This window comes from Anguilla rostrata, chromosome 11 (genome assembly GCF_018555375.3).
Source record: "Anguilla rostrata isolate EN2019 chromosome 11, ASM1855537v3, whole genome shotgun sequence".
NCBI lineage: Eukaryota > Metazoa > Chordata > Actinopteri > Anguilliformes > Anguillidae > Anguilla > Anguilla rostrata.
Genome location: NC_057943.1, coordinates 16,533,714 through 16,560,118, shown reverse-complemented (window position 1 = coordinate 16,560,118; position 26,405 = coordinate 16,533,714). Strand labels below are relative to the sequence as shown.

The 26,405-nt window shown below is 39.7% G+C and overlaps 1 protein-coding gene across 3 annotated transcripts in view; it reads left to right on the top strand.

The window, feature by feature from the left end:
* cacna2d3a (calcium channel, voltage-dependent, alpha 2/delta subunit 3a) overlaps nucleotides 1-26,405 on the top strand; it is a 182,387-nt gene that overhangs the window by 81,118 nt on the left and 74,864 nt on the right. For all 3 annotated transcript variants that reach the window (XM_064298291.1, XM_064298290.1, XM_064298289.1), the window contains exons 5-11: nucleotides 4,955-5,117; nucleotides 10,504-10,635; nucleotides 11,305-11,365; nucleotides 11,453-11,603; nucleotides 14,520-14,594; nucleotides 18,814-18,903; nucleotides 23,003-23,116. In XM_064298291.1, coding sequence (XP_064154361.1) covers nucleotides 4,955-5,117; nucleotides 10,504-10,635; nucleotides 11,305-11,365; nucleotides 11,453-11,603; nucleotides 14,520-14,594; nucleotides 18,814-18,903; nucleotides 23,003-23,116 — 786 coding nt within the window. The remainder of the gene's footprint in view (nucleotides 1-4,954; nucleotides 5,118-10,503; nucleotides 10,636-11,304; nucleotides 11,366-11,452; nucleotides 11,604-14,519; nucleotides 14,595-18,813; nucleotides 18,904-23,002; nucleotides 23,117-26,405) is intronic.

Below are 26,405 nucleotides of genomic sequence, written 5' to 3'. Positions count from 1 at the left end.
CTCATGAGCTGTCAGTCAGTCATGTACATCCAGCACCGTCCACACCCTGGGGCCTTTCTCCCTGAGGATAACAAGAATATTCTTCTATTATTACTATAGTATCATACCTTGTATTGGGTGTTTATTTGACAGACGTACCAGTGCGTCAGTGTTTCACAGTGGAACTGCATATCTTGAGCACAGCTGTCATATTTCAGTTCATGGGAAAAGGTGAAAGATTTAAGTTTCAAGTGACCTTTACTCCACCTGCCTCTAATTTTCTTAAATTAAACTGAATGAAAGGTGCTCTTTGTACACAGACCAAACACACACACACACACTTATGTGTACAGTAAATGGATGCATGCATTCAAATTTAGAGAGAGAGCTCTTAGCGAGAGATAATTGTAGATAAATCCAGTGGTATGAAGATGTCCATTCGATCGATCAGATAAATCAGTTGCTGATTTATTCAGAACTTAATTAAAGATAACAATACATGTGCTGACTGTTCATTAGTGCAAACGAGGACTCCGAGAGCACATTTCTGAGTACTCCAACTCATTTTTTTTGGCAGTTGATAATAGTAATAATAATAATAATAATATTTGCCTGTTATGATAAATATTATTTTGTGTCAGTTAAATGGTTAGTTATTTTGTGGTTATATGGTATATTACTGTTCAGAATTTAATGATTATGCCATAACTTACTCAGATGCTCTCCATTACATCCGTACAGAGCATACAGACAAACTCAGTTACAAGAGACATGCACATTTAGACACAGCTGGAGCCTGTTTGATAAAGGTCACTCCTGGGCCTGGCCTTTCCAGACTGGAGGAAATTGACAGACAGGCCTTTCATTCAGCATCTCGGCACGCTCTTTCGAAAGCTCCAGTGTTCATCCTCAAGGAGCAACGCAATTGGATTTTCCCGTTGCAGCTCATATTTTGGTAGTAGAATTCCACTTTATCATTCTTTCTCTATATGACTATAATTCCAAAGAGAGGACAGAGGACTATTCGAATTCTACGTATCAAACCGGATGTGATCGACGCAGATTTTTGGAATAGTAGCACTGGTACACATGTTAAGTAGTGCAATACTTTGGAAAAATTTTCGGCTTCAACTGAGAGCCTTGGGACCTGGGAGTTATGGGGTTAGATGATCGCTTGAAGGCTACTATTACCATCAAATAGTATATGCTGAGCTGCACTATTTAGGAACCCTCCTAGCATCTTGTGGGAAATAACCAACATCACCAGCAGTGCAGTGTGGTAACTGGCCGAAATGGAAAAAACATGAGACTTTAACCCTCAGCTGAAATTAAGCAACAGTAAGCCCTTTCAGGACAGGCCAGGAAAACAGTGGCAAATGTCTCCACAGATAGAACATGAAAATGTCCCAAAATGGTGACTGGGCTATTAACGGCAGTTGTAGTAGCATCACATCTATCAATTTAACTTCCGCTAAGGTTGTTGAATAGATTGCTAACCCTGTTGCAGTTGTTGCAGTTGTAATTTCTTCCATCGGCCTTATGAAGAAGAGCCTGTGCCCATGTAACTTCTTTCTGGCTTTTTTATGCACTGCAGTTTTTATCTGGAATATGAAAAGATTTAAAGTTATTGCTACATCATCTCCATCTTGGGTGTTTTTATATTTTATTTCTTGGTTATTAGGGTAACTGTGTTCCATGAGAAGAGTAAATGCATACAGTGATCGGAGGCAAAGACCATCTGTGAATTAAAATGTTTCAATGGTTTATAACCTGAAGGCATGTGTTATTTTTAAGACAATAAACTGAGCAATTTCCACTCACAAATGAAACTTTCTGCAAAGTGAAATGGCCTTCTTTCAAGAATGTGTTCTGACTTTTGGAGGGTTTTCTGGTTTATGAAATCAGTTTTCTTGTTTTAGTTTTCTTGGTAATATGTTTCATGTTTTTATAAGGTAGGACCTTTTCACAAATGGAAACTTAAGGTTTCCTTAAAGGGCATCTGGGTTTTTAGTATATTACCAGTCAATAGATTGTCATGAAATGATAGTTTAACATGAATATCCATTTGGTACTTGAAATGAGTTGGAAGTATTGTCTAAATGTCTTTCCAGCTACTTAGATTTTGAAAGGTGAAAGGCTATCACTTTATCTCAAATGGAACGCTCAGCTCTGAGCACTTTAAGATGAGCAGTCCAAGCGTGAAAGTGTTGAACGGTGCACAAGCACAAAAACACTCTTTTGGGAAGTAGTCCAGAGGATGGGCCGTCAGTTCAGAGTCTGTGGTAGCAGATCCACTAATGTTTCTATTATATGGATGCATTAAACTAATCATCCTTGTCTGCTATAAGACCATCCAGCTGGTATAAAAATCAGTGAAACTGAACAACACTTTCCCTGAACCAATACGGGAATAAACATACCACTTCAAAAGTACATTATGGTTCTTAAAAAAATCTATATTTGTTTAGTGAACTGTACCTGGATGCAAAGATTTGGAAACATTCAGGTCTGAAATTGAATGGTGTTACTCTCACAACAAAAGACTGTTTTCTTTTAGATTCTACAAATTTTAGTACCTCCTTTACTGGTTGCAAGGTGGAATTTTTGTGAACATTAATGCTAGTTGTAATGTTGCTAAATTGTTAGTTTTCTCAACTGAACAAACCTTGTCAAATAGATTATGGCTTTAGAAGTACAATTACATTTTTCTTGAGCTCTTACATTAATTATCAGAAGGCATAAATAATACATTTAAAACATTTATTGTTTTATACAATTATTTGGGCCATCTACTTCCTTATTGGGTCAAAGCCTATTCTGTTCAAAACAAAAGATTTAGCTTATCACTTGTCAGACAGTACAAAACCGAGTTCACCCTGACCTTTAGTATCTCTTATGTGAAGTTCCAGAATCATTTTTGTTTTTGTGATTAGGGAGCTTCGGGATCATTGAGGCAACTTGCCTTGTCTTCTGTGTCAGCACTTTCCCTGATAAAGGCCTAATAACAGGGCTAATCAGCAGAGATTAATTGAACTGATATGCGGCTTGACGTCTGCGTAATTGATGGCTTTATTGGTGCATTGCCTGCTTCGCAGGAATGATAAAGGAAGCAGGTGGATCAGACACGAGGTAGAATTAATGAAGGTTACTTGATTCCTAAAGAGAAAAAGCTTCATAGGCAGACATTTTGCTCTGTGGTGACGTATATTGTAAAATAAGTTCGTATAAATTTCGCAGTAAATTACTGGAAGTGTTAGATTTTTTTTCTAAGGTCTTGGAATGCATTTTTGTTTTCATAGCAAAGTACTGTAAGACAGTGAGATGGTATTTTATTGTTGAAAATACTTCCCTGGGCTCTATCGGTCCATAAACTGTAAACTTTATGTAAATTTGCAATTTATGTAGCAATAGAGCCCAGACAAAAGTTCAGATGTTGGCCAGGCTGGTGAATGACTGTACCCCTGGTCTGCTATTGAGTCTAGACCCTGCCTAGCCCTGCTGCGAGGTGTATGAATGGTCATATAATTTTCCTGAGGAAGGGAGGGATCTCAGTTGGGGGGTGGCGTCCATTTCTTATAATGTACCAGTGACCCGGCTCTTGTGAATTAGGCACCCAGGGTGTGAACTGTCCTCCTCCAGCTCAATGTCTGTGCGAGCCTAACTGGAGGACTGCAGAGTGAAAAGAAGCAATTCCTTGCCATTATGTGTTTTGGTGTGAGGGCTTGTGCTTGTCTGTGCTCTGCTGAATTGATAGCGGGGGTTGTATCAGTGGGAATGCACATGCACAAATTGGGGGGAAAGCTCACTGTATGTGAATAACAGCTCATTGGGCTGTGAATCACAAATTCAAATTACAGCTGGTCTGCTAACATAGTATTATAGTCCTTACTGATGCTATTTTCAGCTTTTATTTCAGCCTTCTTGTAGTGTAAGCTTACTGGAGTCATTGCCATTATTTTCTTTGCTGTTACCACTCTTTAAGGTCCTCCTCAACTTCTTTTGTCTACTGGCACAGCTATATTTAACCAGGCTGATGTATTATAAATAGCGCCCTCAATATATGTGAAGAGCTAAAAATAATTAGTAAAAACAAAAGGCTGTCCCTTTTGCGGTGGTATTGGAAAAATCAGGTTTAGATTTACAGTCAGTCAAAATGAGGAAAGTCAGTGGCTGAGACAGCGTGTTGTACTGTGATATCTTGCGTGTCAGCAGGGGGGTGTGGCTTGCATGTCCTGTGGTGACTGGGCTTGTGTAGAAAGAACCACACTTCAGTAAAGGTCATTAGCATGCAATGGATCTGAATTTGTGTACACTGCAGATGTGTGCCTTTAGTTCACTAAGCCAGAGATCCCAAGCATACCTCAAAATAAACAATCTTGTACTTACTGGAAAGAAGGGTAATGGTTTTGGAATCTCTGTCACAGTCCCTAGACTTGAATATTATTGGAAATCTGTGGGGAAATCTCAAACATGCAGTGCATACAAGGACATGTGAATTAGCAAGGCAAGCAAGGGGGAAGAAAATGGCTATAAAATAGTAATTATGCATTCAAATTTGAAGAAAGCTGTCTGGTCAGCTTCTGTTAACTTAAACATCAAGTATAATTTAAACTTTGACCAGGGGTGCAAACTTTTGCATACAACTATATGAAAATATTCAGGCTGAAATATTCACACTTCGCTTCCCTCAGTTTAGCGTCATTTTGTTTTTGTGCAGTGTGTGTATGTGTGTGTGTGTGTGTGTGTGTGTGTGCAGTATGTATGTGCACATGCTTATGAAAGCGTATGTTACCTCTTGTTTGTACAATCAACTCTTGGTTACTCATTAGAGTGCTGTCACTTCTATTACTTGCATACTCTTGCTAAGTACATGGTGCCACTACATTCCTGAGCACAAGTTATCAGTAAGTGAATGATCATGTTCTTGCCCATGCTCAATGTTGATGATATTTCTGCTTCTGTTCTTCTGTTTTAGTATGAATACTTCAATGCTGTGCTAATAAATGAAGTTGATGAAGAAGGCAATTATGTGGAACTGGGAAAGGAGTTCATTTTGGAGCCAAATGACCATTTCAACAATTTGTCTGTCAACCTCAGTCTCAGTGTTGTCCAAGTCCCAACCAACATGTACAACAAAGGTAGGTTGTGGCCATTCTGGCTTATTGTGTGTTTTCAGCTCTTGTCCTGCCATTTTTAGCTGTTCCAGCTTTCTCGAGTGCCGTCATGCATTTACTTGGAAAGTAATAGGAAAATCCAATCACGAGGAGCCTTTACCTTTTCTGAAATTACTTCACTGGCAAATTACTTCTGTGGTGGTGGGCATGACTGCTTTTATGGACCCTGTGCAATCATAATTTCTAATAGGTATATTCAGAAACAGTGCCAACAAATACTATGCCACTAAACATATTTTAATCAGCTGCAATTTGAAAAAAAAAAAAAAAATGTTTTATCCTGACTGAGAGCAACTAATTTCTTATAGTGCTCACGACAGGAAGATTTGGTATTGGTCATTTGGAGAGAATGTTGACTGGGTAGATAACATGGCATTCACATTTTAACCACTCAGTGGTGCACTAGTTTAATGGCCTGCCAATCAGAAGTGTCAGCAGGTATTTTGCAGTGCCTCTACTGATTGAGCATCTTGGGAATCAAAATTCTGTTGTTTATGTAAAATACACCTTGATCCTATGGACCGTGGGTGTCCAGTCTTATCTGAAAAGGGGCAATAAGGGTTTTAATTTTTTTTGTTTAGCCCGGCACTAAGACATCTGCTTCTACTTATCAAGGTCTTGATTGAAGACCACGATTCATTAATTACTAGAATCACGTGTCATTCTGCTGGGCTGAAACAAAGAAACACCTCTGTTATTGATGTAATAATACATTTAATGGAATTAATATAATAATCCATTATTATTTTGTAATATTATTATGTAGAAAAGAGTAAAGAGTAACATGCACAGAACACATTTTTATTTTGCTTAACATTTGGTGCTGAAATACAAGTTATACTTGATGCTATGGCCTCCAGGTGGGACCCTCAACAGACTCCTAACTTAATAAATTTAAAACATCTCAGCAAAGTGGATAAGGCTTTTTACCCAGTAGACAAAACCTAGACAAATTAAGTATCAAATGTATTTTTCCTCAGAAGGATGCTGTTGCTCCACCAAAATCACCTCTGTTATTATAAGACGTTGTAGCTCATGACAAACAATATGACAAATGATAGATCTAGTCCAGCTGATACAAGTGGCCTGTCAGGAGAGACAAATCCTATCGCTGAGTGGGAGATCGATCTTCTTGCCGGCCCTGCAGATGATGTTGGACAGTGACCTCGAAGCCGCGATGGAGGCTGCTCGCTTCTCCCAAGTCACGCAGATCCAATAAATGGAAGTGCAGTAAACACACACACAATGCCAGAAGACATTAGAAATGAGATTTGGGGGGTAATTGGGTTCAGGCTGTCTGTTCTGTGGCAATGTTCCTCTTCCTGTCAGCTCTCTGCCAGGTGTTAGTTTTCCCATTCATTTTGGCTCTAATGAACGTTTTGTGGCTTTTTTTTTACCAGGAGTTGGTTGCCTGGCCACGAAGGGAGGGCACTGTGGAAAACAAATGAGCTTTGTACTGTGCCCCTTCATTCCACCATGTATGTGGAAGAGCCTAATAATAATAATAATAATAATAATAATAATAATAATAATAATAATGAAACTCATAAAATATTTTCACCTCATAATTGTTTATATTATGGTAGTCTCTGCCCTGTATTTTGAGAATTTCTGGAAAGGGAATTTGCAGTTGGTTTCCACTAGAAATTGTACAATTGATTATAACATCTTTTAGTTGGTTGATAAATTGGGAAAGAAATGTCAAAAAGAATGTTTCACAGTCACTATCAGGGATACGTTTTAAAAGCATACATGTGATTCCCTTCTTTACCGCACAGTGTGCGAGTTTCCCTCGCCATTGGCTCCAGCTTGTCTCTGCATTCTGGCGTTATCTGGATTACCGCTCTACTTTGATTCCCTTATCTGGGCCTGTGGGGGATCCTGTCATAATCACTTTCAGTGACAGATAATGTGCAGTTAATTCAAACTAAGATAGCTGTAGATTTTAATTTATGCAGTTCTAATCAAACTAGTATAATCAGTTTAAATTAAGGAACCCATTAACTGAGATAACGATGGATTTTTAAAAAGCACAGTTGACTCCTTTTTTATTTAATATAATCAGAGTTGAATTCTTATCAAGGTTTTTTTTTTAAAAAACTAAAAAAAAGTTTTCTTATTAGTATCCTAATATAGTCACTGGACTAGTTTTAGCCTGTATTAATTATGGGCTAAATATTATGTTAATTAGCCTATACTTTTACTGTCAAATGCATTCATTAATGTTTGACATAGTAAATGTGTATTTTAATATGGTTGGTGTTATACCATGCTCGTGATAATTGATATATGGTAACATAATATGAGCTGTGTGGCATATAGTTCATGTAAAATATACTGTCATTTCTAATAATATTGTTTAATGCTTCAAACCCAGTAAAAAATAACCAGTTGAAGCATTTATGTAGACTTCCGGATACATGGACCAATGGTTCAGTGAGCCCCCAACATGTTTGAACCAAGTGAATGCTCTTGTTCAATAACCCTGATCTTCACTATATACATCTATGTTTTTTTGTCTGAAATCCACGTCAGAGGCTTTTCAGTGAGCCTGTTAGGATTGTTAGCTGATTGTTGTTCCAAACATTGCTATGTAGTTTTTAATAAGACATTACTGAAGCCATTTCTATTGTAACATGGATTTGAAAATGAACCGTTCTGAAAAAAGAACACTCTAATTCATATTATCTGGCTGAATTAAATTTGTTCCTGCAAATGCCTTTGGAATAACTTTCCTGAAGTAAAATGCAAATTTAACATAAAGTATGTATCATGTCTGAGAGGAAGATTGGCCTGCCAGCAATATTTAACTGTTCTGAACGGTCTTCTCCCACAATTAGTTTATCTGATTATATGGATTGGATATGCCTTTGTGAATTTTCGCCTATTACTTCTGCAGGAGGAGCATGCACCATGGTAATTGTTGTGCTGTGAGCTACAGGGGGGTGTCCCAGGGAAATGTACGCAATCAATACTGTTCAGTGCTCTCATATTTGAATTTGGTCAACAGAGGCTCGTGAAATCTGTTGGAAATGCTTTTTTCGAATCAGTCACAGATTGGAAATGGAGACTGAAATTTTCTATTTGCTTGTGTCCCTCTCTGTTTTCGCTCTCTGTATATGTGTTGTTTGAGGCTAAATCAATCAAAAATCAATGCACCAAACTGGCTGCCGATATCGCTGCAGAATTTGTGGAATGCCAGTGGAATTTAAGCCGTACGAGGAGGGAGAAGTTCCTTGCACCCTGTTGAGTTTCTGATATGCTTATGTAATTGCACATTGATGAAGGGGTTATTATCAGGCAGTGCCTACGTAAGAATAAAGGACGCATCCATGTGCGTGTTTCATAAATGCATAATTCCCCTAACCCTAACTCAGCCCTAATACCTCAGCCTTTTAGGTATTTGCTCTGGTGTGTCCCAGTGTCGCAGTTACACGTGCCTGTAGTTACGCAGCACTTACTTATGTAAGGACTATATTTCAGTGCATTCTTTGCATACTTGATGTAAAGTTGGTGCTGATGGACAGATGAGGGGATGTGTTGTGGCAGTTTCGGGGGAAACAGAGGTGCGTCGGTGGGAAAGTGCTGAGTAGAGTCTTGAAGGTGCTCCCCTGAAGGCCCTTGGTTGTCACTCTTCCCGGCCCTGCATCAGTGATGATGGACTGTGACAGCGGGCAAGGGAAGGGGAGAATGTGTTCAGACAGCAGCCCGCACCACCTGTGTGTGGCTCAGATGTTCAGAGATCCAGCCAGGATGAGTGGAGATCTGCTGGGAAGGTTTTTTTTTTTTAAACACTCTGATAATATTTATTTATTTAAAGAAATTTGCTGTATTATGTCAAAAGTGTATTGTGGAGTATTGCATTTTTCAATCATAATGAATTGAATTGACTTGAACTGAATTGAATTAAATTTATCATCATTTTATGTCAAAAGAGACATGACGGTAATTAAATAGGAAATTGGAAAAGTAGGCCGTATTCCTTCCTGTTTGTTTTCGGCACTAAGACGCTCAGAGTGTGGCAGAAAAGGGGAAAGCCCGCAACCTGACATAGCATTTGCCTCTTTAATGCACTTCATGTGGCTTTTCTGGGATTTACCTTCAGACTACCTTTCCGCAGTCATCCATCAAACAAACAAATATTCACTGTGGAAGAATATTTACAACGTCATCTGATAATGAGATAATGACATACAATAAGATTCCACCTTCCTTCAAATACTCTGCTTTCAGACTGCCATGTGGCCTGGGCTCTTGAGAAGGGTCTACTCTGTAGCTAATAATGCTGAAAATAGATAATCCTGGCTAGACAGGCTTCTTGGAGGGGTTGATAGCGTATTTTGACTGAATGATATTCATAGTTCCTTTAACTGGGAAATTGAAAAAAAGGCCACCTAATCTAAAATGGATGTGCTTCATCACATTTCAATATCCTGGCTGGGAGATTCCACATACCCAGATCTGTTTCTTTTATTTCCCTGGCCTTATGGAACTTTTGATTATTATCTGCATTCATCAGACTGTGCAGAGCAAGAGCGTATTTTGCGAAATTGCAGGTGTGTACTGTATACTTTACTGTATGTATATGTTTATATGGTACCTGCCTTCCTTGCAAGTTGATATGGACAAAAATAGAAGCACATTTGTTTCTTGAGGTCAGATATTACTATTTAAGCTTAAAGCTTAAAGCCTACTATTCTGTCTGCTACTAGCCAACTTTAGCTTGAGAAATGTACGCATATACTTATGTATAGTAAAATTAAACAATTACTTCTTCATTGAAACTGTGATGAAAAATGAAAGTGTAATCAGATTTCTTCCCACTGCCCAAGGATTCTGTCATTTGCCAAGAATGTGACCATAATTCTTACATTGAGGAAGTACATCAAACAAAACGTACAATTGCTGTTACAAGTGCTCTCAACCTTCAAGCAGGAATAACTCATTACCAAATAAAAAGATAAAAAGATGTGGGTAGAGTATTACTGCTCCAGTTAGCTCAATACTGATTAATGCTTGATTTCGGTTTCATTTAAAATGAATTAATCTCACACAAAAGCAGACCCCTTACTATGGGTAGGCCAGAGGGGGCAAAGCTCGCACACCCAGAATGCTGTACTCCCCCCCCCACCCCCCGAAGAAATAAATGTAATATAAATAAATGTAAAATATAAACCGTGACCGCAACACCCCCTCGATCAGTGATCACAATCACCCCACCCCCCCCCAGTCCGTGATCGTTTGGTATGCAAACTTTTATGTCAGTGCTGCATGAATGCAATATGGCATTATCAAAGATATACACGCTTGATCGTGCCTTAATTTCACCTGTTTTATCTCCCTCTCCCAGATTCTGCCATAGTGAATGGGGTGTACTGGTCAGAGGCCCTGAATAAGGTGTTTGTGGATAATTTTGAGCGAGACCCTTCGCTGATATGGCAGTACTTTGGGAGCGCCAAGGGCTTCTTCAGACAGTACCCAGGTGAGCCCCGTCTTCAGGCACGCGCGGGAGGGTCGGGGCTGAGAGACAGCCGGGGCTGATCTCAGCTCAGTGGAGCAATGGGGCACAACTTGATTGTAATTAGCTGGCTGGAACTGTCTCCCAGAGGCCGCGTGAAAGACAAGCCGGGAGCTTTTTTTTTCCGGGTGAGTGACAGGGAGATGAGTAGAGGAGATGCGCGGCCCAGCGGAGGCTCTTTGCTCTCTCCGTGATGTAGCCGGGGGCCAGAGACGGAGGGGAGGCAGGCTGCTGCTACGGAGCCATCTTTGCAGCATAAATGCCACCGCCGTGTATTTCAGTCAGATGCATTTTTTTTGCCTGTTTGTCTGTGACAGCATTGATTGTCAGTTTGATTGTCAAATTGCTGTGTGTGTTGCAGATAACAATGTGTATCTGTCATTTTAAAATTATATAATGTAGCCCGAAAGTGAATAACACTTTTTGTGTTATTCCATGAGCGTACGGTTTATGGAATATTTATATTTGTCTTGTCATCATTGATATTATTAATTAAAATTCATTTAAATTTACACAACATTATATATTAATGTGCATTACAGTTAGTATTCATTTGTAAATCCTTATTCTTTATTTATTGTTTTATGTTTTATTATATCAGACCTATAAAGATTCCCCTTGTCTCATGCCCAGGTATTAAATGGCGTCCAGATGAGCATGGAGTCATTGCGTTCGACTGCAGGAATCGAAAGTGGTAAGGTTTTCCGTCTGCTGTACGACATTTTCTTTATCCGAAAATACCGAGAAAGAATGCAATTAAGTTTCAAATAACGTTGTTCAGGTACATCCAGGCGGCCACATCTCCGAAGGACGTGGTAATCCTGGTGGATGTGAGTGGAAGTATGAAGGGTCTACGTCTGACCATCGCTCGCCAGACTGTCTCCTCCATCCTGGACACGCTTGGAGATGATGACTTCTTCAACATAATTGCAGTGAGTGCTGTTTTTCTGTTTGTTGCCTTTCTATCCTAAGGAAGGAAATAAATGCATTTTTATACCAGTGGTTGGGTTACTGGCATGTACTTTTCTACTGCTGGTTACTGGCATATACTTTTCTACTGCTGGGGTGATAATAGCTTTCTGCAGATTGACTTTGGAGGAGAAGAAATGCATAGGAAGGAATGCATTTTTTTGTACAAAAATACTGTACAATGATGTTTCATTTCTATTATGCCGAGCTGTAAGTATGCTTGAATTCATGATGTATCAGGATGGGAAATTCTTGAAATATTAATGATTTAACTTCCTTTTAGCCTTTAATTCATTTGTCTAATTGATCAGTGATGTAGATTTCAGGCTCACTGAACAAGCTGTGAAATCACACCCAAGACAGACTGACAGTCCCTGCTCTTTCAGAGCATTATATCCCCGAAAAAAACGACCGCCCCAGTCAGAATTACACCCCACCCATTTCAAATGGCACCATCCAATCAGAGTGACAGACCCCTGTCAGAATTGTTCCCCACCCATTTGGTGTGGTACCGCCTCCACAGAACTAGACAGATTCGCTCCTGCAGTTTGGGCAACAATGATGAGGCTCACTATGGGATTAGGGGTCTCCTCTGCCCCACACACATACAATCTCAGCCAGCTCTCAGCTGCCAGTCAGCTGACAGTGTCTGGGCTTTGTTTGAGTTCAACTGACTACAATGAAATGAGCTAGAACACGGTGAGACAGCAGATAAGGGGAAGAGAAATCAAATTTAAATGACTAATGATTCTAGACTAATCTTGAAGGATCACTGGCAGGAGGTGGAAGACAGGGTGCCTGTATTTAATTGAAAAGGAAATATTTGACATCTAATCTGATAATTCCAAATTACCAAAAACAATTAAAAGTGCAATGTGCCACGTTAGCAGTAGACATTTCTCAATGTGCCACTGCAGTGAGTGACAGATTAATAAGGAAACAAACAGATAGCCTTTTTAGCTCTGTGTCACCTGTGATAAATGTGTCTAACACTGTCTCTTTTAATGGTGGCACTTAGCAGTGATTGAGATGCTAGTATCATACGTAAACATAAAACTGTGAAAGGAAACCTGTCACCTTTCACAAACCTTGGTGAGCTTCAACAACATGTGAAGATGTGTCTTTAACAACAACACACAAAACGTGTGCCGCTGTAAGCAAAACTGGAGAACCATGGATGCGGTGGATGCATTAAATTAATTTAACAACTTTAACCAAGATTATAATTCTGTTCATTTAATGCATGGCTTCCAGCACTGTGCAAGAGATTTCAGATTCTTGAGTTAAAGAGAAGCAGCAGCCTGGCTTTTTCAGATAATATTGTTAATTTAATGCATGACTAGAAATTATACTTCAAAGTAAATTAGAAATTGATGCCTGTTTCTGAAGCCATACATTCTGTCACCAGCTCTCTGTCGATGATGGAAATGTATGGTTTTGCAGTACTGTGGCATACAAGCTTTGTTATTTAAAGAAACAATATGATGTTTTCCTAACAATGCACTGCATTGAATATTCTCATAATAAATATAAGATGATTAAATATACCCTGTTTAAATTACAAAGAGCATTTTCCTTGTTTTGCAGATTTTATAATGCCCACTGGCCCACCGCCATTACATCATATTGAACTACAGTATGTCACAAAGCCAAAGAAGGCTTAATTGACTGTCAGAGAAGTCTTGAGTACATTTAGATTTAACATCATCAGCCAGAAATTTGATAATAAAACTTTCAATTCCTGGGGACAGTCTAATCAACAACATTTGTCCAATATGAAAACCATTTAAGGACACACTAATCCACTCTGTAAGTGAAGCAGCAGCCATAATTTATTTCAGCACTCTGTGACATCGAACGACGATCAGAGATGGATTTGAGTCAAGATGAATTCATGTCGAAACGCAACATCCTTGCGTTTTTTTTGGTTTCTGTGCCATCGTAGGTGCAGTAATGACCCTTGTCTGCACGAGTTGTGGGTGGTATTGCTCTGGCAACAATGAGGGGCCACTGAAGCATGTGTGCCAGATTGATAAAGCTGATTGGACAACTGAGACTAAGACGGTGGTGGCGAACTGCGGCTACGCTGAAGAGGAAGCACATTCTCTGCTGAGCTTTTGAAGGTCAACTCAGACTCAATATAAAAAGTGGCACAAAGCACCCCCTCGCCACCTTTACAAAGATCCCTCTGCTGATTTCTAGTTGTGCACAGAGGTCCCACAGAGTACTGTTGGGGGCCATCTTCCCCCAAGGGTTTACCTTCCCATGAGTGCAATTCTTGCAGTGTCTTTTCAGTGCTGCCAATCTAGCTTTGAAAGAATAAAGGCTACATCCTCAAGGTCCTAATGCTGACATGCTGGAGAATTTATCCACACAGCTGACAGTGCTAGTGCTGTGCAGGTCATATGTTTGGATGAAAGATGCGAAGAATGGCATCTTGGTGTTGTCACTGCTGCTATTATATATAGAGATACATACATGCCTATATTCCCTTTTTGTAAGTTATCTTGTATTGGCTGAGAACCATGTCAGGTTCTCTGGACTAGGAGTATTGGGCATGCTGATGTAGATCTCACTCTGATTGGGTGAATATCAGACCTGGTTCAAATGCATATTTTAGCAGTAACATGAGAAACAATTTCTCATGTTTCTCATGTTACTGCTAATACTATTACATCGCTCTGAAAGCATCAGGCACATTGGGAATCTCATGCTCACATGCCTATGTCTAAGAATTAGTTGAAACTCTGGTGTATTTATCCCTCTCTCAATTTTGCGAAATATCACACATTCAGATTTTTTTATAATATTAGTTTTACTAATGATAATTAGTGCCTTAGCTATAATCCTTTTTTTGCTATTCTCTTGTGTATTTACAGTACAATGAAGAGTTGCATTATGTGGAGCCATGTTTGAATGGGACGCTTGTCCAGGCTGACATCACCAACAAGGATGTAAGTCGAATGGTGTTTACTTAGGAGCTATTTATTCAGAATAGGTTTTTTATTTTATTGCATTATGTGGCCATTTATAACTTTTGGTTATAGTGAGGCTGAGAAGGGACTAACAAAAAATGTATCCTAGAAAGCCTTGTGTGGAATGGAAAGTGGCCCTGCCAGTCAGATGGACATGTCACGTCCGTGTGCCCACATGCAGCAATTTTTCATTAAGATTGTCTGTCTGATAAACCCCCAGAAGCCTCTGCAGGAGAGGAAATAACTCGGATTCTTTTATGGAGTATAATTATGTAAAGTAGAAATCCTGTTTATAGAACCCCTGCTATTTATATCTCTGTATGCTCAGGCTTTTTTTTTGTTGTTAAGTTTCATTTTCCATTTGGCACATCCACAAGTGTAGAGTTGGCTAACATTCAGTGATACAGTTTTTTGTTTGCTGTTAATGTGCGGGTTTTGTAAGTCTGTGGGGAAAATCTAAAAACCGTTCTTAATGTTTCTGCAATCTGCTTTTTTTCACAGTCGTTGTAGCTGAATATATTAGGGCTTTAGGAGGGAGAGTGAAATCTGAGATTCTCTGCAGGGGTTGTCAGGCTAGTAGTGTGGGTCCCGACACTCAGAATTTTGCAAGCATTAAAAAGGGATGAGACCTTTTGTGTAGTAAGATGTAAATGCAAATGAATTGAACCACAGATGGAATTTTAGTTTATGAGCAGAATGCTAAGCGGATTGAGTGTAAGAATACCTCAGGCCTTGGTTAGTTCTTGTGCTGTAGGTAGGGCCACGTGTATTATAGTAGTGTTACCATATGTTAGATCATTTCATGCTATACCAATATTTGTGTCCCCATGTTGACAGAATTCAGTGTTATTAACTAACTTCTTCAAGGTGCAACTCATATACATACCACCGCATCCCACTTGTGGTGTATAAATAATTTTAAAAACAAACAACACCTTATAAGTTACACTATATGATCCCTAGGTGATAATGTTGTTAATGAAGCTGATTTAAACTTTGACACGGGAATATAAAAATGAGCATATATGCTGTACTTTAAAAAAAAGTAGGAATTCATTTCCATGATTGTTTCTCAAGTATTTTGAGTGCCCTGTTGTCTGTAGTTTTGTTGGTTGCGCAAACATAACACACATGCATACACTTTTGAATCGTGTGCAGAAATATTTGTGAATTTCACGGGGATTTCCTTTCTTGAAGAAGACATGGTTTCGCCACTGAGACCTGATTGCTGAATTTTTGTTCAGACTGATGGATGACGGGATCATCGTGGCTGTGGAGCAGATGGAGAGTTGTTACTCTGATGACACTTGACCACAGTTATCAGAGGAAGCCGATAGTGGAAACAGTCAGAGAAATGTGTCATCTATCCCTCTGTTTCCCTCTGAGTGCTTATTGCAGGCAATAGAAGGAGAAAATGATGTCATTTCTAGTGCTAATGTGTTTCACATCTGGTCTCTGAAGTATGTGTTGGAACACTTGAGAACTGTCTGCCTGTGCTTTAATTCAAAATCCATTTACAAACAACAGGCCTCACTCAGCGACACAACCCAGGTGAATGTGAATTGTGTGTCTTACTTGTATCATTTTTGTAAGTGACTAAATGGTTAAAACAGTGTTTATGCAGTGTATGCATTCTATATATGTACACACACAGTATGCTTTTTTGTACGCATTTCGCACACATTCCAGCTCCAGGTGAGGCATTGAACTGTGATTAGTCGAACTGATATTGCATAAGTTTAGCATTCTATACTATCTGTCAGGGAGTGCATGCTTTGAGTCTATGGGACTTTTTCCCTGAAAAAAGGGATCAAAAAGAACCGAGGTAAATCCGTGAGCAGAGGCAGCAGATGCTGGATTCTGAATAAGACCTGAAAGCATTCATCCAGAGCAAACACCTCATTGTCACCAGTGCTTTTAACACAGGCAGACCTGATTGCTTCTTAATGCCCCTCTCCGGGGCTATTTGCTCCATCTTCCTCCACCTATGTTTGTTACATTTTTATTTCCTAGGCAATGCAGTTTTCTTTACTGTGGTAGGGCATTGCATCTTTTAATGGAGTCAACAACGCTGGGCCAAATCCATAGTAACTGTTCAATTTTTTAAATCACCTCCAATTTAAAAAAAATATACACTAGAGGCTGGAGTCTGGAAGAGATTCAGACTGGAAAACAGCAGAGTCCCAAAGAAAGGATTGTGTGATGCGTGCAGTGTAATTTGTGATGCGTACGGTGTGCTATGTGGTGTGTGTGGTGTAATGTGTGATACATACAGTGTCATGTGTGTGGTGTGTGTGGTGTAATGTGTGATACATAGTGTGATGTGTGGTGTGTTTGGTGTAATGTGTGATACATACAGTGTGATGTGTGGTGTGTTTGGTGTAATGTGTGATACATACAGTGTGATGTGTGTGGTGTAATGTGTAATACATACAGTGTGATGTGTGTGGTGTAATGTGTAATACATACAGTGTGATGTGTGTGGTGTAATGTGTGATACATACAGTGGGATGTGTGTGGTGTGTGTGATGTAATGTGTGATACATACAGTGGGATGTGTGTGGTGTGTTTGGTGTAATGTGTGATACATACAGTGTGATGTGTGGTGTGTTTGGTGTAATGTTTGGTGGGATTCTGTGTCTCAGGCTGCTCAGTCAGCAGCTCTTATTATATACACAGATACATGCTCGAGTCTTCTGTGGCTCTGAGTTTTTTTTACTCTGGCTTTGTGGTGAGATATGCATTATAATATCTTCGCTCTCTTTCCCCCAAGGTTAGCATTACAGCCAGCTTATAGTATGCCTCATTGTCCCTCCTCACTCTCTGACACTTCTCAAAGACTTTATTAAAGTAGGACCATAATGGCAGTGTTAAAAACTACAGAGTGTGAAAAAACTATTTGTTTTCCACACTCCAGCCAAAAATGGCTTTGTGATTTGAAAGTTCAAAAGAGGGTCCATTTGAGATTGATTGCACACTTACTTCAGTCAGAGGTGCTGAAAGCAATACATATATTTCTGATGGAGACTGTTAGAAGGGCCATTTGTGAAAAGTATCGCAAGCAGCATAAATTTCGACAGGCATCTATATGCTAACAGACCTGAGCTTCTGGCGTCTCCTAGGGAGCCTTCTGAACAGTGTGACTTCAGCTGCCGTCATCAGGGAAAAGTCCCTGTCACGTTTTTTGACTGGAACACTTTTGCCCTAGGTTTTTATTATTATTGAAAAGAACACACGGAAAACATCTAGAATTTTGATTGGTGTGCATTTTTTCCAAAAACAGAATTGTGTTGACTGAAATAAAAGGGCGAGTGTATTATGACTGTTGTTACTTTTTTTTCCTCTGAGTTCAGGCATAGGTGTGGATAAACTACACATAACTGTGTGTATTTGTATATGTGTGCACACCCATGTCTTGCTAGCAACAATAACACCACAATACTCTTTTACTGAACAATGAGAAGGGAGAGCTGAGGTTGGAAGTAGAAGTCAGTGCCTTGTGTCATGTTTTAGACTGACAAGCGCCAAATTGAAATGCCTTTAAAAGGTTAACAGGCAGTCAAAAAAGTAATGGAAAATGCCCAGAGATATTTTAATTATAGAGGCTGGGTGTTATATGTGCGACTCAGACTCACTGTCTTCCTGCAGATGTTAGATGCAGGAGCTGTGTTGGTTGGCTGAGAGGTTTATTTAGATAAAGGCTGTTTCTGTTTTGCCTCTAGGCGATTCTAAATAATGAGCAGCATGGACGAGACCGATTGGGTCAGCATGAGCATTAAACTACATTAATTGCTTTAGAAGGACAGCCTTCATAGGTGGAAAAAACATATGCCTGAAGTATGAATTGTCTTTAGCTTAAGTCAACTGCAGAATTTAAATGCAAATCTGACTTGCTCTCATAATCTTATGTGAACTATTGCCATTTTAGCTTGTACCTATTAATTCAGTCTTTCATTTTTAACATCCAAAGTCACCTCCTGGCTGACTTTAATGGGATTTTTTTGTGAAAACTACCAATGCAATAATCTTTTTTGTTGGTTGAAGTGCCAGAATTTATATAGACTTTTTTTGTTTGATTCCAATGTTGAAGATGCCATTTTTTCTGGGGTGGTGTGTGTATATTTCTTTTTTATTTATTTGATGGCATGGGTTTTGCATATGTATGAATTTATGATCCCATTTTTTCCTTCATGTTTAGCACTTCCGAGAACACCTGGACAAGCTGTTTGCCAAAGGAATTGGAATGCTGGATATTGCATTAACAGAGGCTTTTTCGCTTCTTAATGATGTAAGTCTTTAAAGATATTGTTTTAAAATACAGAGCAATGCTTCATCTGTTTTGGCTCCTCCAGAGTTAAATATTTAAGTATGCCTCACCTCAATTAAAATTTTACTTGATTGCTCAGATGACATTAACTACTGTATGAAGCGACACAGAAAGATTGTGTCATGGTGCTTTTAACCAGGCTATCTTTTCAGAAGTCTGTAATGTCAGAAGAAAGGGAAATTGCTTTTGTGGTAAGAGGAATTGACTAATTGCAGTCGGCTTTAAGATCCTTGTGCTTGTTATTCATATGGCGTAAATCTTTTTCTGCCTAAGCTTCAGAACCAGGCACTCGGCATTGTGGGAAGGGCAGAATGCTGTCTGACACAAGCTGCTAGGGCTCAAGTCAATGGATCAATCACCTGTAATTTTGTACAGTTTCCTGTACACTTTGGAAATGACGCAGAGTGCTCTGCCGAGCTTGTCACTGAAAAGGGATTGTAAAGTGAGTAACTGAAGGGTACTGAAAGATGGAAGTCAAATACGGAATACAGAATGATACAAGCAATAATTACAAAAGGTTGCATCTAGTAAGTAAGCTTTTGCTTATGGTAAATTGTCACAGTGTATGTATATTCAGACGCTAGATATAAGCTGGATTTTTTCATTTATTGACAAGAGTGTCTGACTGAAATTGCAGCAGGGATGCCTACAGTAAGTCTAAATTGCGCAAATAAATCAGTCCATTTTATCAGGTGAGTGATTTAGTAAGGATACTGATGACAGATGCAGGGAGAGCAGCAAGGGAAGCCATGATCTTTAAATGGTTCAGTGAGCATTCTGAAGTGATTACACACTCGCATTATCCTGCCATTTCCTGGTTAGTTTCTGTAGCACATGAACTGTGGGAGAAATATTAATATTCTGATTAATTAAAAAACCATGTGCAATTAATAGCTTAATCTGGAGACACATGTTGATGTTGAATTAACAAGCTTAATCCATGACCCGGTTCGATGACTGAATATTACAATGATTGCGCCCACCCCCCACCCCCCACATATACTTAGCCTCCCCTACTCTCCCTACTCTGCCAATTTTCCCCATCTAATGCTCCCCATACCATCCAGCACCATGGCCTGCCTTTCCTCTCAGTCCTGCCCGCCCCCCCCCCCCCCCCGGTCTTCAGAGACTCTGGCTTTTCAGACTGGTCCACTGGGGTGTGCAAGGTGCTGGGGGGTTTACTTTTCTCCCCATTCAATGTACCACAGGGGAGCCATCAGCATGCCAATCTAGATAATGAACAAAGGGGTGCTATGCTTTTCATGACAAGACTAGGCCTAGAGATGGGGACTGTGCATGGGGGGGGGATTGGGGATTGGCTGGGGTGCCCTTTAGGATAACACTTTCCCTGGAGAGGTATGTGTTTGGCCAGTGAGCTATTCGTCACATCAATATCTTATATAGGCTGGAGGGGCTAAACTGTTATGATAACACACAGGTAGCAAAGCTGGTGACAAAAGTGCAATTGCTTTTGGTTGTGCTTTTCATGGATTAAATATTCAACATAACACAGCAACTGCAGGACAGTACACATTACTAGTTTAGTGTTGTAAAATGACTTTCACTGTAAATATATAAAATGCATTTTTATTTTGAAACATTTTGTGGACGTTGGAAAAATGCATATGATTCTGTTTTATGTATGTTTTTTAATTGCCTTTGCCTGGGAAAGATGGAGCCACATGGTTTTAGCAATATCCAGATCTTGCTTATTAGTAACAAATTGAGTTAATCATGTGTGTAGGATTGTTCTGGGTTTTTAAGGCAGCAAAGATAGCAGACATGTTGTGTGCAAATTTTATTTGTTCACATGTATACATGTATACATGCTACATGTATACAAACGTCTTTGAGTGCAGTGGCCATTTCTGCTTGGCAGTCACAAAAATACAAATTTCCATTCACAATTTTTGTTCAAAGTTTTGAATTGTCTTCACCTCTATCAAACACTGGCAATTCAAAACAGAATTTTCAAGTCCAAGCTATTATTTCAGCTGCTGACAATAGAACCTTTCATCAGCATGTTATTGGTTAGAGCAGCGATCTCAAGCCCAGACCTGACAGGCTGCAGGGTCTGCTGTTTTGTGTTGTTACTCACCACTTAATTTATCAATTAGAACAGTTTATTACACACTTAAATCGCATCACTAGGTTTTCCTGGTCTGATCTAGTTTCTGACTTGAAGGTGTAAACAAAAACCAGCAGACCCTACAGCCCTTCAGGATCAGGGTTGAAAACCCCTGGGTTAGAGTACTCCTCACAATTATTTGCATTAATATATTAGGGTTGTTTTAATGTAAATCTATATACTGATGTGTTTAATGATATTTGAGTTCACAATTTAACCGATTTCACATATAAATGTAATCTATCTTGCTGCTGGTTAAATGGTGAGCATTGCACCTCCTTTTCTGCCTGAAGGAGCACACGTGTCTGCATACTTTACTATGCAGAGTTAATTCGATGGATGTCTGTTTTTAATGCTGCCTGTGCCTTTTATGGCTAAATTGAAATTGATTTAGTAAACTGAAAGTACTGTAGCATTTAATGTAAATGCTTGTGCCTTTGAACAGTGGTATATAACCATACCTTCTTAACTAACAAAAAAAGTGGGGCTGAAAGTCATTTTGAAACAGCAGCTATCTGTTGTCACATGGTATGATGTCATTTGTAACGTCTCCCTAATGCTGTACTACATGCATGCAAGCATTCCTGGTTTAGCAAGACAGAATCGTGTGACTCAAGTTTTTGGCTGGAAAGGGCAGTTATGTTTACTACTGCCTGGCCAATCAGGCACAACTCATGGTGTCAATCAGTCAGGGAAAACAAATTTTCCTTGGCTATAACCGCTGACTTCTGCTGCTGTGTCTTAATACTGTGAGAAAAGCAGATTGTATCGGGATACACAGCTCCAGATTAATCTGGGATGGTTTGTTTTGGTTTGGTTGAATTGCATATGCCCTTTAAGAGACTATTTGTGTTTGTTTGTCCTGATTAACCTGTGTGTCAGTTATTCTTTAGATGCTTAAGAATATCATCTCAAATTCGTTTTGTAAAAGCTGTTGTTTTAAAGTCATCTGTTTTTATAGTACATGCATTTCATTCAAAAATAAATTGATGGTACCTTTGTTATGGAACAATAATGGTCCTTTCAGCTAGCCATGTTGTGACTTTTTTCTAAACAAAGTCTTGATGTGATAAATTACAAAGTATGCATTGTGACAAGCTGAATTTCCTGTTTTGTGTGGAAGCTTTATTAGTTACACAATCACTTTTCCTCCCTCAATTAATTGCATCTGCTCTTTCCTTGTAATATGGTACTTTGACATTTGACATAAACTGTTGCAAAACCTCTTGCATTAATTAGCAATCATGGCTAATCAAAATAATGATTTTCATCTCGGTGTTTGGAAAATAACTCTGATTGTTGTTCCCTGTGCGGACATTTGAAGCAGATTTGTATAAAACATCACATCAAAACAGTGCACGCTCACACTGTAACTCTCCTGTTTAAAGTTCAGCGAGCTGATTAGTACATCTGAGGAGTTATGTTTAATATACATTGTTGTAGATTTATTTAAAGAGCAATCACCTCTACCCCTTCCTCATTTGGTTTGGTTCAATTTGAGGGAAGTTTTACACGAAAACAGCCAGCTCTCTTATGTGCTTTAACATTCTCTGTGATTAGAAGGCTTCAGAGAATTAACAGGGATAAAAATGTGCTCGACTAGTTAAATCAGTGGGAGTTAGTGTCAGTAATTAATGACTTCAATTTAAATTGACTTTAGGGATTTGGTACTATTGACATTTCAAATGGTGTTGTTATTTTCATTGTGTGGTAATGGCCATTTCGGTTTTCACCATAAATACAACTTTGTTCCAATGCTTTGTTTTAAGTTTTGATAAAATACACATAAGTAGGTATCTGATTTAAAAAAAAAATGGTTTTCAATGTACTTGGAAAACAATTTAGTAATTCTGTATGCCTTTCTGTGTCTGGATATTTGTGTGTGTGTGTGTGTATGCATGTGCGTGTGTGCGTGCGCTCTTGTTTTTCCAGTTCAATCAAACTGGACGAGGAAGTGTTTGCAGTCAAGCCATCATGTTAGTCACAGATGGTGCCGTGGACACATATGATGCTGTTTTCGCCAAGTACAACTGGCCTGACAGAAAGGTGAGTTGCCTCTCTCCTAACCCCCCTCCCTATACCCCCCCAGTCCCCACAGGGGAGAGCTTTTTAACGCATCAGCGCTGCGACCCCAACTTGGCAGCTCCAGTCAGGTGTCTCTGTGTCGCTCCGCGACCTTCACCGAGTGACGGCGTGCATCCGCTGAGATGCAATATGGCGCTAATGGTCGCTCAGCTGGCTGAAGGCTCTGAGGGCTTGTGCGATGCAGAGGATCCACAGAGGGCGGGGCTGCTGTGCTCTGCTTCTTCTCCTCCACCATCGTATTGTTTCATTAATTCTTCAAAACGGCCCTTGGTTTCAATATCTTGGCTGGCAATATTTTAAGAAGTGAACTTAAATGTTCGGATGCATTTATTCATGAAAAATTGATCTGTACCTCATCTTGTCTGTATTCTTATTGGTGCCAATTTGCCCAGTACTCCTCCTGCACTTCTCCAGTACCCTTGCTGCACTTCTCTCCTCTTAGTGTGCACTTCTCCAGTACCCTTGCTGCACTTCTCTCCTCTTAGTGTGCACTTCTCCAGTACCCTTCCTGCTCTTCTTTTCCCTTAATGCTCACTTCCCCAATATCCTTTCTGCATACCTTTCCTGTTAGTGTTAACTATTGCTCTTCCAGCTCTTCCTTTCCAGTCTACTCTCCCGATTCCCAAGCTGGTCTGTTCTCAGCTGTTTGCCTGCTTCTGCAGTCCTTCACCATTTTGGGACTGACATGCCCAAAGTCATGCCTATATGATGAATGTGCTTGGCAGTGCCAAGTATCGCCAGAGTGCACCACGGGCTTCACTGCAGTCCACAATCTATGCTTCTGTTTCAGCATCCATTCTGCCATCACTATGGCAACGCTCGTCTGGGCACACGCATGGTATTCAGTGTTGGGTCTTTGTTCTGGAATGATCAAGCAGTTTGTGAGCCACCGTATTGCATCCACTGGCCAACATAATGAAACCGTAACCAGCATATTGAAATTAAAACCCTCCTCATCCCTCAATAGCGATTTTTAAATGGAATTTGCTGCTGAATAAGGCTAAAGTGGGTTAATCCACCTCTATTCCATGACAGAGATGCTTAATTTACATATTAAACACACTTTTTTTATGTATGCACTCTAGCTCACCCACACATGTACGTGTGCTCATGCACGCACACACACACACACACACACATACACACACTTTCATATTTTTGGTGTCATACTGGGTGTTTGTTTTTATCTAGTACCTCATCAGGATGGCAAAGTGCAGTTTTTACACAGAAGAGTGAGCTCAAAGTTAGGACAGCTTTTCACAGATCGGGAATTGCAGTGTAAAGACGCCTCCCGTTTTCTGTAATGTTTGGAGAAGCAAGGGCCTTAATTTGACATCTGTCTGGGAGAATGAAAGTGCACACGATGACATCAGCTTGTGGTGCAGAGGGCAGAATGTTCATTACCAGCCATCACAACTCAAGACAGCGTGCAGCCCCCGCACACACGCTCACAAACATACACGCCGCGCATACACGTATATACAAGTACGCAAACACGTGCACGCGGAAAACAGGCATAAACACGTGTATAGATGCACACACGCATACATGCTTAGTCATGCGCACTCTCACGAACACAGAGCCACACACGCAGTTTCCTCGCTCTGTGAATGGTCAGTAATGTATCTGCTTGGTCCGTCAGGGAAGCGAAGGGGAACACTGCTAGAGACTGGGCTTTTGGTTTTGCTGTTGTGCAGAAGAAAAGCAGAGGAATGCAGTGGGCTAGGAAAATGGGCCGCATTCTTTCATGCTGTAATTGCAGGTTCCTTTTAAAGGCCTTGCAGGGATTATTTTTAGCTCTCCATTTTAAGATTGTTCCCCAAGGGGTTGTACACTGGCGAACGTGTAATGCTTAAAAGCCAGAAAGCCAGCTCCCACCGGATTCAAAAAGGAGGGAAAAAGTGAAAGCCTGACACACTGTGTTTAAAAAAGGAATTCTAATGGACCTGGATGAGGAGGGGGTGGGCCCTGTCTCCCTGTCTCCCCCGTCAGGCCCATTCCGGAGCACCCAGGAATGCTGAGGGTCCTCCACTGGAGTCTGCCCCCTCCTGACTGCCTGCTCTGTAGCTCTGCCATGAAAAATCTTTCTGCCATGAAAGCTTTGCTGTAAAAATCCCCGTAAAAGTCTGTTAAATTGCGAAGGTATGAAATTGTAAACAGCTGAAATGTAAATAATTTTATTATTATTTAACATTTGTTAGATATGCAGCCTGCTCCTTGTCGCCAGTATTCTACTGTAAAATTTGCAGTTTATTTACGGTGTGTATATGAGTTGTTGGGAGTGGTATTATTGTTCTCTTCTGAGAGTGGAGCCTCTTGGATAATGGATATTCACAACGTTTTGTTTGATGCAGAAAAATGGCTTGATTTATAAGTAGCTCTTGGCTAATGGAACAGTCTCTGTCACATTTCGCACTTTGCATTTTGCAGTTGCATGTTTTACAGCAAATGTAAAGACCAAGAAAATTATATTTTATACAGATATAATAATAATAATAATCATCATCATCATCATAATCATCGTCATTATCATCATCATTATTATTATTATTATTATGATAATAATACATTACACTTCGTTCACTTTGTATATGGTATCGTATATTGAGTATTTCATCATGTAAAAAACTTTTATCCCCAGGTGTTTTTAGCTTATTTTATCCTTGTCCTTGATCCAGTTTTAAGGAGTATCCTTATACCACCCAATAGACTAAGGACTAGTGAGGCTTGTGGATCTATTATGAGATAATTGGTCAGTAGTAAAAACAACTTATTTCTAGGAACTATCTGCAATAAAAGGTTTATGGTTAGCATACATAATATGTACTTTTCATAAATAAATATTCATGAAATAAATGCTTTCTAATGGCTGCTTATTGCATTTAAAATATATTTTGCATTTGAGCATGTGCTTGGGGTTTATATCACACCTCTTGCATATTAATGACAAAAGCAAATGAAAAATGGAAGGGAAAGAGTGGAGATGGTGAAGGGGAATTGCTCTGGAAGCAGTTACTATGTCAGCGTGAAGGTGAAGATTGAGATATTAGCATGAAGTGCTGGCTGGAAATTTCTGACCAAAATGTTTGTTTCAGATTTTCAATTAATCTCATTATTGCTAGCGCTGAAAACATATTTCCACACATTATTCCATGCCTACATAAAATAGTCATTTCAGCTACAAAGCAAAGTGAAGTGTGGAGGCCCACTCATACTGCCCCTGCTCTTGGCATACTGCTTTGCCAGGTGC